Source organism: Serinus canaria, chromosome 15 (assembly GCF_022539315.1).
Source record: "Serinus canaria isolate serCan28SL12 chromosome 15, serCan2020, whole genome shotgun sequence".
NCBI classification, from domain to species: Eukaryota; Metazoa; Chordata; class Aves; order Passeriformes; family Fringillidae; genus Serinus; species Serinus canaria.
In genome coordinates this window covers 2,290,997-2,304,025 of record NC_066329.1, presented here as the reverse complement: position 1 = coordinate 2,304,025, position 13,029 = coordinate 2,290,997, and the positions used below count along the sequence as shown (strand labels likewise).

At 42.0% G+C, this 13,029-nt stretch overlaps 1 protein-coding gene across 1 annotated transcript; it reads right to left on the bottom strand.

The window, feature by feature from the left end:
* Window positions 1-104: 104 nt before the first annotated feature.
* On the bottom strand, window positions 105-10,970 carry LOC103817997 (solute carrier family 2, facilitated glucose transporter member 11-like). Its single transcript, XM_009092231.4, has 12 exons — window positions 10,887-10,970; window positions 10,194-10,292; window positions 8,819-8,979; window positions 8,128-8,252; window positions 6,589-6,718; window positions 6,302-6,450; window positions 5,515-5,702; window positions 4,383-4,493; window positions 4,206-4,307; window positions 3,102-3,177; window positions 2,033-2,160; window positions 105-316 (listed from the first exon to the last, which is right to left on the bottom strand). The coding sequence occupies exons 1-12, from the start codon at window positions 10,908-10,910 to the stop codon at window positions 110-112; spliced, it is 1,500 nt and encodes a 499-aa protein (XP_009090479.2). The 5' UTR covers window positions 10,911-10,970; the 3' UTR covers window positions 105-109.
* Window positions 10,971-13,029: the final 2,059 nt, after the last annotated feature.

The following is a 13,029-nucleotide window of genomic DNA, read 5'->3' as shown; positions in this document are numbered from 1 at the left end:
ATAGGAAAGCTGACAGTCCATTTGGAGCAATTTGTTAGTCAGAAAATGGCAAATGTCTTTTTTTTTTTTCCTACTTTTTTGCAAAAACCTGATTCCCCCTCATGGTCAGTCAAAGCCTGGTGCAGAAGGTATAATCCTCTGTGACATGATTTGGAGTTGCTGGAATGTGCTTGTTTTTAAAGTTTAGCTTATTGAATTCTTCTGTGATTTCCATGATTGATTTCCCTTTTGTTTCTGGAAGGAACAGGTGGATAATCATCCCTGAAGTGAAAAGTACCACCATGAAGATGAGGAAGCAGAAGTGCTTCAGTCTTTCCTGCAGGGAAGAACAAAGTGAGAAAGAAAGCAGGATTAGCATATCTTTGCTTTAGTCACTTTCTTGGCACATTTTTTGTGTTTGGGTCCCATCATGCCTTAAGTTTCAGCTGTTACTCATTTCAGATCCTGCACTGCATTAGTGCAGAACTCTGAACTGATACACAGTGTGAGTTTGCTCTCCTCCCCTTTTGGGCAGACAGAACAATCCTTCCAGGCCTGAGAGCCAAGGTCACCAACACAGCCTCAGGCCCAAAAAGTATCAACAAAAGGGAATGGGGCAGAGGAACCTGAGGGAGTGTGACTTCATTGCCTGAACCTGTCATTGGACTATTAACCTCTGATATGCAGTTAGACTGTCACTGTGATAGCTCTGAAAAATCCTCCTTGCCCAAGATTTTCTCCTGGAAAGCTGAGTAGCCTCAGAGAGGAATGAAAACAATAATTATCAGATTGCTGCTCCTGTGTTTGCTGCTTTGCAGTGTGGCTTGGATATTGCTTACAGCAGGTGAATGTTTGATTGGTTCCATGTGAATTGTTTTAACTCAATGGCCAATCACAGCCAGCTGTCTCAGACTGAGTCAGTCACGGGTTTTTATTATTCATTCTTGTTAAGCCTTCTGATCTAGCCTTTCTCTTTCTTTAGTATAGTTTTAGTATAGCATTCTTTAATATCATAAAATAATAAATCAGACTTCTGAGAACATGGAGTCAGATTCTCATCTCTAACCTCGTCCTGGGGACCCTCACAAGGACCACAATAGACCAAACTTAAATCTTTCTGAGAAACTTGTGACCATTGTCCATCTTGGGTGTAGCCTCTGTGAGACTTTTGCACTGCCCAAGGTGTATCCTTTGAAGGCCTTTAAGAAATACCTACTTTATTCTTTTAGCTCTATCTAGCCTCTGCTCCAGGTAGCCTCTCAAGGCATCCCCCAAAGTATTTTGAATTTGATAAGGAATTCTTTCCATTGACAAATATTTCAGTCTGAATGAGTATCTTGGGCAAATCAGGGCCCTTTGGCTGCAGAAGTGGGCGTGGGAGATGTGAAAAATGCCTATTTTATGATTGGCTTTTAGCAAATATTCAAATGAATATTATATGTGCTGTACTAGAAAGTTATGCTGTGTTAATTTTCTTAAGTATAGTTTTAGGTTATAACATTATGTTAAAATAGAAAGTATGCTATGTAAGATGCTTTTTTAAAGAGAGGACTCACACTAAGGCAGCAGCCACAGGACACCTGAATCTTTCAGAGAAAGAGAATTTATTGCTCTCTTATCGAGTTCTTCCCACCTCACTCAGCCCTGAGGAGCCGTCAGGATTCAGAGGAAGAAGCTGACACTGCCCAGACAGAATCCTGGGTTTGAATGGAATTTCTGCATCATGGATGAGGTGTGTGAATATGCAACAGGCTGTTGCATTTAAGGGTTAATCCTCTGTTAATGTGGGTTCTTTTTTGGGCTTATTTTGCCCAGAAAAGGTACCCAGACTGTCTGTAACTCTTTGCTTCTATTGTCTCATATTGTCCTAAATCCAAATTGTCCAAATTTTTATTACTCTAATCACATTACTATTTTACTAACTATTCTATTACTATTAAACTTTTAAATTTTTAAAAGCAAGTGACTGGCGTGTTTCCCAGGGGAGCAGGTGCCAAGGGCACCGGCTGCAGGCTGAGCCGGCGCTGCCGCCCCGCCGGAGCTCGGCACTCACCACGATGAACGGGAACGTGGTGCCGATCACAAACACCCCCAGCCAGTTCAGAACCGAGCTGATCACAAAGGCAGGGGGTCTGCAGGACAGCTTGAACATTTCAACCCTGGTGGAAACCGTGGCACCGCCTGGAAGGAAAGAAGAACAAGGATTGTTTCTTGTTTGATGTGTTTGGATTGGGTGCTACTGTTACACAGTCAGGTAATAGATGCTGCTATAATGCACTGCCACGAGGGCCAGAATTGTACATGGCATTGAGTATGCTGCTCTTTGTTACAAAAGAAAACATTTGTGGCATCTAATAAACTGCTAGGCATCAGTTTATGAAAGCAGTAAAATAAATAAATTTTTGGGGACATCCAAGAATTAAGTAGTTGACACTTGAGAAAGCCTGACACCGGCTCATGAAAGAAGATGTGTCAGGATGGAATGACAATTACTGTTGATAAAATGAATTTTCAGTGTGATTCTGCTAGATTACCAATGAGTGATCTTCCCAGATTTACTTCCTGGGCATTTCAGTTATGTTTTGAAGTCACAGGATTTCAAGTGTTTTGAGTTAGGAAAAGAATTCAACCCTGCCATATGGGAAGGCAAATATTTAAAAAATTATTAGCCTTTATAAAATAAAATTTAATGAGTAGCAGACAATAAATGCTAGGAAAAAAAAAAATTCCAAAGTAGGTCTTCTGCATTGCTGTCTATGTGGGATAAGACATAACATTATATAAAACTGAATTTAAAAGAACTCTTGCTTTTCTTTTTCTCTTTTTTTCCCCTAGCATTTAAAAAAAATCTTTTACCCATCTGCTTTTGCTCTATTTTTGGTGTATTTTTCCAGTGTGCTCCTTTCCTCTTTTTAGCAAAACTCAAACATGATGATATTGAATTTTATGTCCAATGAATAATTGGACCCACAATTCTAACCCACAGTCTAAATGACTGCAAGATTTTGTTAAATGATTTTACTTATGCTAATTTTTCTGCAGTATAAGGCAGTATTTTCCTAACCCTATCAATAAGCTCACATTACTCTATTCCTTTATTTCCTTTTTGATTGAGAACTTACCTGGCCCAACAGCAAAGACAACTGTAAACAGGATAATGAGAGCAAGGCTGCAGTAAGGCATCCAGAAGTACCAGTCCTGGGGAAAAAGCCATAACAAACTTCTGGTTAAAAACTGTTAACAGCCCTAGGTGAGGAATGCTCCTGCTTTTCCAACACTGTCACCTCAAAAAAGGAACATTCAGTGTGTGGGCACTGAGAGCTGTGAGTGCTTTACTCTGTGGGTGGAGCAGCTGAGATCTTTGTTAGGTGAGCAGACAGGTCTGCCAGTTCAGAGCAGCTGCAAATCTAGGGAGGCTGCCATTAAATGAAGTCTGAAGAGTTCTTTTGCCCCCTGTCCTTTATTTTTGACCTCATAGTGCTTCCTCTGATCCCTAGGGATATGAGAAGACAAATCACATCTGTCTTCTGTTAAGTTATGGATTTAAAAACTGGTACTGAAAAGCAATTTTTAGAGATCTTAGTCAATGAGAAATGAGACTCGATGCTTTAGGAAAAAAAGATTTCTCTCTCCTATGTTTGAGAGCTTTCATGAATGAAACAAAACCAGAAGTCTGCTGCCACCTTGCTTCCAGGTCAGTTTTGCAGTGTAGCTACAGAGTAGCTCTGGATGAGTACTGGTAACAAGGGTGATTTGCTTCTGGAAAAGCTACAGCAATGACACAGAGGTGTCACTGAGAGGTGAACTGGTCTCCAGTCTGTGAACAGAGAGTGCCTTCCCACAATTATCTGCAGCAAAGTTCAGTTTCAAATTAACTGATGCCAAAGGTCTGGGGTTTTGCTGTTACTTGTTAAAAACAGCATGAACAGAAAGGGCCATTTTCCTACAACTGCCTTGTGGTCTGTGCTGGCTGTGTTTGGTGTTTGAGGTCTGAAGTCAGGAACCAGCCTCCCAGTGGTTTATGTGTTCCTTGGTAAGGTCATGGGATCATGTTGAAAGGAAGGCAGGAGTACAAGAGACTACTGGCTAAGAGAGAGTTCAATCCTACACATAGACAAGCTTGATCAGAGCCTCACTTTCCTTTCTCAGTAGTGTGGTCCTGCCAGTGAGCTTTAGATCAGAAATAGAACAGACAGAGCAATCTGCTGTGAGCAGAATTTCCTTACCTGCAGGGACAGAGTCACAGTGAGAGCAGCTAGCAGTGAACCCATGATCCAGTAGCCTCCTCTTAGGAGCATTTTCCTGCCCAGCCTCTCAATGATGGAGCTCTGAAGGACAGGAATCACATCAGTGTCAGTGCTGGAGAGCAAAGTGTGCCCCACTCCTCTGGTCATGGGACTTACACAGACTACAGCAGCTACGAGTTCAGAGAGTCCAATAGAGAGGGTCATGTAGGAGGCCATATTTTCATCAAAGCCAGCTGCCTGGAGGACTTCAAAAGTATAAAAATAAATCTGGAAAAAAAATCAAACAATAAGAGAAGAAAATAATTGATTTCTTATCCTAACTTGTGTGACACTGCCCTAGATATGAGCTGCTAATCAGGGAGCATGCAGCTCAGCTTTGGAGTGAGCTGGAATTCTGTACTCTCTTTGGTAGTATTCACTCTATCAGCAGACAAAAATATTATAAAACATTATATAATTCATTCATTAATGAATTTGATAAAAGATAAAATGCTGGGATAATTGGATCTGCAACTACTACAATGCAATTAGGTTTGCAGACTCCTGATTTAGGTGCTTTCAGAAACAGCCAGTGTTGTTTTCAGTGCCCATCCAAAACCATCACTGAAGGATATTCCCAAGAAAGAAGAGCGTGGGTAATGGAGTCATGAGGGGTTAAACCAAGCATATTTTCAAGTATCTCTGTTAGTGTTTGGATTATGCTGAGGTGATAAAGATTCCAGTTTAAGCTGTGTTAGATTCAGCTGTGTATTTCCTTTACAGATGCAGCTGCAGCATGGTGTTAGAGGTAAGAGGGTCATGCAAAGCTGTGACTCCAGAAGGACCCCAGAAAAGCAGTGCTGTGAGGAAGAGCAGAGCTGCAGAAGCTGCAGAACAGGGAGCATGCTTGCTGTTAGCTTTAAGGGCAGAGTGAGCAGCCTGCCATCCCAACATCTCAGGGTGCTAGGAGCCAGGGGACAAATAGCAGCAGTTGCAGTGAGCAGTCACATAAAACTAGAGATCTGGCCAGTAGAGAGTGGGCTCATTCCTAAGAGTGAGCTCTGGAGCTCTGCAATGGCTCCCAGAGGTGGCTGCTCAGTGAGCCTAACTACAGAGACAGGGAAATCCAGCAAGGACCAAGAGCTGGCCAGAGGGATGTCACACAGAGAGCCCAGCCCAGCTCTGTGTCTGCTGCTGTCCTCTAGAAGGGCTGGCAGACAGCGAGGTTTGGGCTGAGAGGCCTGAGAAAAATGAAGGGAGCTCCTGTGAGCTGTGATATCTTGGGACTTTAGGGGGAAATGCACTCAACTGCATTGATGCCACAGAGCTGCATTGTGGCGGTCAGAGTAACTATCATGTACAGCTGCCAACGGAAAGCTGGTTCTTTCACTAGTTCCAGGACACTCAAGATCTTGGTGTTTTTCATTGTTGCTTTCTCTTTCATGATGTCATCAATCTCTGCTTGGTGTTGGCCTTCACCCCAAAGCTGCCTTATGGCTGTGAAGAAGGAGAGCGAGACCTGTCATGTTAATTCGTCTCTGTTTATTCCCTCAGAAGGTTTCTGAGCAGTGATTCAAGTGTTTGGCAGCCCAGTGTGCTGGGCTGGGGCTGTGCTGAGAGGCAGAGGTGCCTTGCAGGGTGTTCCAGAGCCCTGATTCCCTCCTGCTCAGTGGGACAGAGGGGCCTAGTGGGGTGCACAGGGGCTCCCTCCCTGCCCATGGGGCCACTGTTCTGCCTTCCTCCTTCTCTCAGGGTGTGAGCAGGGTACACAGCCAATACCCACAGCCAAGGGGTGCCCAGTGGAGCCCTGCAGTGCAAACAGCTATTTTTCATTCATTATTTAGCATTAATCATCAGACTGACAGTGCAGGTCAGACAAATGCGAAAGGTTTGTAACACAGAGCTATAGAGGGAAGTAGTTTTGTGCTCTGTGTGGGGACTACACCAGTAATGGACTCAGTAGGTGTTCACAGAGCCATGTGGGAAATGAGCAGGGAGAAACTTTGTTCTATTTATTTCTTTTGATATGGGGAAAGCGAGCATCACAAAATGATTCTAAGTCGAGTGAGGAACAGGAACCTGAAGCCCTCAGTTACCTTTTTTGCAGCCTTCCTGGTCTCCTTTCTGCATGAGGAGATAGGGTGGGGACTCTGGGAAGAAGGGAAGTGTGACCAGCTGGACCAGTGCTGGGAGGCCACAGGAGGCCATCAGCAGGGGCCACAGTGACTGGCTGCCCAGCAGCTCCCTGGCAGGGAGAAAATGTGTGTTAGAGTTCATTGCATCAGCTTTGAGGAGAGAAAGGAAGGGATGGAAAAGCAGAGGGAGGAGCAAAAGGTGAAAGGGATCCAGAAATGAATTGTGTGGGTACTCAATTGCATTATACCTTTGTCCTGAAATTTGCCCTATGGCTTTTCCCAATGTCCAAAAGAAGGAGGAAGTAGAGTTTGCAAATCCACGGAGCTTCCTAGGGGAAATTTCTCCAACATATTGGTGATGTAGAGGAACACAAAGACCTTGAGGTGAAGAGGGAATTATGGGAGAGAATAAAAACAACATAACCATTGGAAATCCAGTTATATCCACTGGATGTAAGTAATTAAGTATGGCAGAATACAGCTGTCTCTGGCACATAACTCACATCTGAGACTTTCAGTACTACATTTTTAAAACTCTTTCTATAAAAGTATTGGTCCTCTTTGCAGAGTGCAGTTCCCTGATCTTAAGAAAAGTACAGTTTTCCCTTTGAAGTATAGGTGTAGCCTCATCATAAGCTGTCCTGTGAGCCTTAGCATGTTTTAAAGAACACAGGGTATGCAAGTGCTGAATGATTAAACACTTTTTAGCAGTATTTAATATGCTTGTAGTTAACCCACATAATCTCAACTTTTCCTGACATAATGCCTTTGAAGAGCTGTATGGTAGACTCATGGCAAATTATCACATATAGTGCTAGGGTCAATGTTGATTTCTATGTGATTTAGGTGGAGACATGAATATTTTTCTACTATCCAGCAAGAATTTTTATGATTTCATGCAGATTTGATGTTTCCAGTTACATTTATTAACTCAGACATGCTAAATACTTGTCTGGGGACAGAAGCTTTTTCCTGATATGGTGGTCACAGCCCCTTTTATCTGTTTCAAAGACAACATGTTCTTCTCTTGGCTGTATGGGATGACATAGCAATCTCTTGATTGCAGTCTCTTGAACAAAAATCAGGTTTTTGAATGGGCATGATATAGGTTCTAAAGCACAGCAAGGCCCCTGCTGATAAGCTGTTCTCAAATTATAACCATAGCTCTTCAACACATCTCTTTGTCAGAGAAGCCGTGTACAAAATCTGGTTATTTGAAAAATAGGCATTAACTTCTAAGTTAACTCTTTAATAAGTTAAAAGAGTCATCCCTGCGAATATGCAAACAATAGAAAGGCAAGGTTTGTGTAGGGAAAAATACAAAAAAATACTGATAGCAGCATAGGATGTTTTTACTGCCTGTAGTTTACTTTCCAGGAGTGATTTTGCTTTATTAAGCCCAGATCTTTGTATTAATCTCAAGGACTTACTACTTGGAGTACTCCTCCTTGTGAAAATACTAGCTTTAAACTGTATAATTTCAGTACTTCTAGCTAAATTTAAGAAGACATTATATGTATTTTTCCTTCAGAAAATCCCTTGTTTCATGAAGTATCCAGACATTTCTGACATCTCTGAATATTCATACACTTGGCAAAGCTGAATTTCATTTGGCATCAGTGAAATTGATAATAATTATGCTCCTTATTGCAGAGCATTATAGAGAATCTTCTTGCAAAAGATCACTGACTTCAACATTTTGTTTTCTTATGGAGGCTTATTATTTACTTTGAAAAAAGGTGTAAAATTTTGTGAGATTCAGCTGATCTGTAGGAGAAGTCACTCACCTGCACTTAGTCCACACATGAAGCGTCCAATTAGAATCATCTCAAAGGACTGGGATATTTTACTGCAGCCCATGATAGATGCTGCCACTATCATCAGCACATTGTTGCACATGAGACATTTCTTTCTGTAAGTGCAAGAAAATGAAAAGGATTTTTGTGGCTCAGAAGGGAAATGACACTTAATGCCATGCAGGAAGGCTTGGCTGAAGTTGTCTTGATGGTTTTCTGAAATTACACATGTGTGGTCCAGACAAAATAAGCACTGGGTGCTTTGGACTCATGGTGTGCCTTGGCACGTGGCTGCACCTGGGAGTTTGGGAGTGTAGCACAGAAAACTCTGACAGCTTTTCTGCACTTAGATATCCACTGTGAAACACGTTATTGCAGCACCCACAGGGATCTCAGTGCTCCTGTGCTTTGAGTAGCACTTTCCAGAACCCATTCTGACTTCAGCCAGGAGCTGCCTTTCCCCATTGCTGAGACTGACCCAGCCTGAGGAGCTGTGCCTGGTGTGACAGGCTGGCAGCACAGCCCGTGCCACAGGACATGGGCAGGAGAAGGAGCTGCCACCACAACTCAGCTGCCAGTGCTGCAGTCAGCACTGAGTCTAAAAGTCTGTCTCATTTACAACCCCAACTACCATTTCCTAAAGCTAAGATTCAAGTGACACATTGTCTTTGAAGATACATACTTGCCAAATTTGACAGTGAGGTATCTGCTTCCTGAGGAGCCCAAGAGACCTCCTACGCCAAAGATGGACACAATGAAGGACCACAGGAACAGGAGGTTATCCTGCTGGATGGGATGGCCATAGCGCTCCAGCCAAGTCTCATTTATGAAAGCCTTAACGTGCTGAGACACAGAAAATAAAATCATTAACTGTCACCGACGTGTTTTATGAAAAAACCTTTCCTTAGGATTTTTTCCTGTTGAGTTGCTGAGAGGCCTCAGGAACAAACTGTAATCCATTCTTATCTGCTGCTGTGGAATGCAACAGGTGGGTCTGTGATTGGTCTCATCTGATTGTTTCTAATTAATGGCCAATCACAGTCAATAACCTTTGTTATTAATTCCTGTCCTATTCTTAGCTAAGCCTTCTGCCTAAACCCTTCCTTCTATTATTTTAGTATAGTTTTTAATATAATATAGATCATAAAATAATAAATCAAGCCTTCTGAAACATGGAGTCAACTTTCTCATCTCTTGCCTCATCCTGGGACTTCTGTGAACATTGCCACAATTAGCAATGCCTGTGACAGCAGTGCAGGTATTTGATCATATTTCCAAAATAATTTTGTCACTTCAGCTGAAGTTACTATTTCACATAGGTTTAAAAGTGTGTATTAGCTATCAGACATAGTATAATAGGGTGTGCTATGCTCATTCTGCCATTCAAGTTCAATCTTTGGGATTTTTATCCTTCAAATCTGAGGAAGCAAGGCATGGATTGGTACTAAAGAACAGTGTAAACAGTACTACAAGTCCTGCAAATGAGTTATGGGTTTTCTCTCACATACCTGCCAAGAATGCCACATTGCACAGAGCCTGTTCAGTGCAATTCCTAAAGACTTTTTCACTCAAAACTTAGTGCTCTGAAGCCAGAAAATAATGCTTCTCCACTAAGGTCCACAAAATAATGATGTCTTCCCTCTAGAATTCAGTGCCCTTAATGGAAGTTTTTCCTGTGATCAGTGGAGAGAAGCAGACTTCTCCTAGAGCATGGCTCACTTGTTCTATTTTTCTGTAAGGATGGATAACTGTAAAAATATCACCTGAAACCACTGAAGAAGGCACATGTGCTGTAAGATTCTAGGGGAGACAAATGCCACCCTAGTTAGTGTGTGTCTTCAGAGGAGCACTTCTATTAATAACTTGCAGATCTCTCTTTTCTTCTGTTTGCAGCCCTTTGACATGCCCTGCTCCTCATGACAGCCTAGCATAGCAAATGGGGAATGAGAGGAGAACACTGTGATCAAACCCTTTCTGAATGCCAGAGCAGCAGCCTCAGGCAGCAGTGGAGACCCAGGGCTCTCATTAAGCACAGTGCCAGGTGCAGCTTTGCCTACCTGAGACATGTAGGTGATGGTAGAAATTTGAAAGCCAATTTGGAATGTGCCACCAATGCCCAGGACAGTGATCATCCGAAAGAGCCCCTGGTACTGAACCTGCAGAGGTAGAACAAAATCTTCTTAAGGTTGTACCCACATCAGGCTGTTCTCAAAATCTGTCTTGCATTCTCCAGAAACATCTCATTTGTTCAGGGGATTTTCAGGTAGCAATGTTCCCTCTGCTTGCAAATGTGGGATGTACATCCTCCTGTGATTTCCCTACGTCCAGCTCAAGGAAGTGCAGCTTCCACAAACATCCCTGTCAAGACACCATGGCTTCTAGATCCAGTCCTGCTCCCTGCCTCCCAACACCTCTGCTGCCATGTCTTGCACTAAATAATTAGATGTATTTTAAAATGCACTTTTTCTTTTTTACCGGGTTAGCAAAGCAAATTATGTTTCTAGACAAGCAAATATTTTCCAGTCCAGGAAAACATTTAAGACACATTAACATATTGATAACAATATGGTAAAGATGGATGGCAGAGTATATGAAGTGCTGCAATACCTCAAAATACTGGGCAGAACCACTTCCAAGATGCTTGTAGTAAACAGGAGCCTTGTTCTTACCAAGACACCAGTTTTGTTTTCTTTGAAGCCCCAGTAGCACACAAAGATGTCCCAGATGTAAATACCCCACCAAGTACTTACCAGGTTTGAAAGGAAACCAGTCATCTCTGCCTGAGGGCTGGCTGTCCAGCTCGTGGTGTGTCTTTGTCATCACAGGCTTGTGTCTCTCTCCTGCCTGCTGCTACAGCACTGGGCATTTGGCTTCAGGGATCAGAGTTAAATTTTTACTATTTCATCTTCACTCACTTATATTTACTTCAACTGGCCAAAGTTAACACTGCCAGATTAAGTATTTCAGAAAATAATTACATCTAGTCCAGTCTCCAGGGGGAAAGTTTCAAAGCAGAGAAAATTAGCATCTGGGGACCAGTGAGGGTTTTGGGAAGGGAAACAAGAAGAGTTCAGGCAAAACAATCCAAACAGTTTTCCAGGAACAGTAAAATGCTTTACTCCTATGGTATGGACTAGTGTGTATATCTGCCATAGTCTGCAGAAAACAAAAAGCAGCTGGTACAAAGTTTAGCTACTGTTATTTATTAATAAATAAAATAGGTAATTCTTTGACAAAGTAAATATGATAATTAGAAGATAAATAGGCAAATTACAGAGCCTAATTTTGCTGTTCTGGCCTTATGACTCAGTTGGACTGTGCTGAGGAAGGGTATTTGTTGTCTGGTGGTTATGGGGATGTTTGTTGAGCAGGTGTGGTGAAAAAGCAGTAAGAGGCTAAGACTCATGAAGGTTGTCAGAAAAGATAAATATACCCTAACAAATTGGGATACGATCACCAGGATCTCCCTCCCTCAGGTTTCAGCTTTGACGCAGAATGGCTCCAAAATCAGTGTTGCAGGCAGTGAAAAATCACCTTTGATTCCCAGAGCCTCCTTTCTCATAGGCAAAGCTCCAACTGCAGCTCTATGCAGCTTCCACTGGAGCCAGCCCTGGCAAAAAGAGCTTGGTTTGCCTGGGGCTTTCCTGTGTGGCTGATGCCCTGTGCTCTTCTTGCCTTCAAAGCCTTTGCTCATTCTCCTCATGCCAGGGCACTGTCCTGGTGGGGGCAGATGGGGCAGTGGGATTATACTGAGGCCCTCAGGAAATGCTCAAGCTCACCCTCAGGACTTGTAAAATCAGTTTATAAAACACAGAGTGTAATTATTTACAGAGGGGTTCACTGCAAATCCTGTGAGTCTAAATAAATGAGAAAAAAGTGCATGTTAATATTAAAACCTTGGTTACTTGTGTAACTCCAAGTATTGTCTGTAGAACTTCATAGCAAATGCTGTTTATCCTGGCTGGCAATAGTGTTTAGAATGATTTGGCATTTTTTGTATTTTCTCCTGAGCACTGATACTGTAATTACTTGCATATCTCTTGGCTATTGTTTCAAAATGTCAGTGTTTCCTTTCCATGATGTATCTTTTCTCAAATTGTAGTGAGGTGTAGGGAGGCTATGTCAGAAGGATTCACCCCTTGAAAATCATTACTGAGGACCTCAAATAGCAGCAAATCCCACCAGCTCACAATGACATTTCTCTTACATTTTGAGGGATTTCTGGTGATTCTGAGCCATGGTGCTATTTCACCTTCTTAGCAATTTTAGGAGAATTTAATTCTAGGAGCTTACTTGGATTTTTGAGAAATCAATGAAATTGACCATTTCTGTTGGAAATGTCACCCATATTCTTGAAAAAGCTGCCACGCTGGAAGTTGTGCAGGACTTCATGTTTAAAGAATAATTATTGAATTGAGGAGATCATGTAATGATTATTTTTATATAGAACTGTAAGAAATGCTTGCTGTGAAATGGACAAACACATGAAGCCCACCTCCATGAGGTGTCAAACAAACAGTTTTGGGTAAAGAGCTGAAATTAAGGCTTGGCTCTAATCAGCCTGAGGCACACTGAACTCATTGTGGATGACTGAAGCCATCTGCAGTTTAATTTCAAGAAGAAGAAAACTCAGTGGTTTCTTTTAGATTTGATTTGGGCTTCTTACAATCCAAAACTCAAAACAAAATTCTGAATAACAAAATCATGTGGACTGGAACTAAAGAAGATGTTTAGGTACAAAACACTTTCTAAGTGAAATCTAAGAGTTTAACTTAGCACATATTTTATGTTACAATGACTTGTTGATTGTTGACTGCTGTCACATTTTCAAGGTGATATGAGAGTGACTCTCATTTGTGAAGATTCCATTTGTGTCTGTGAAAAAATATTGGT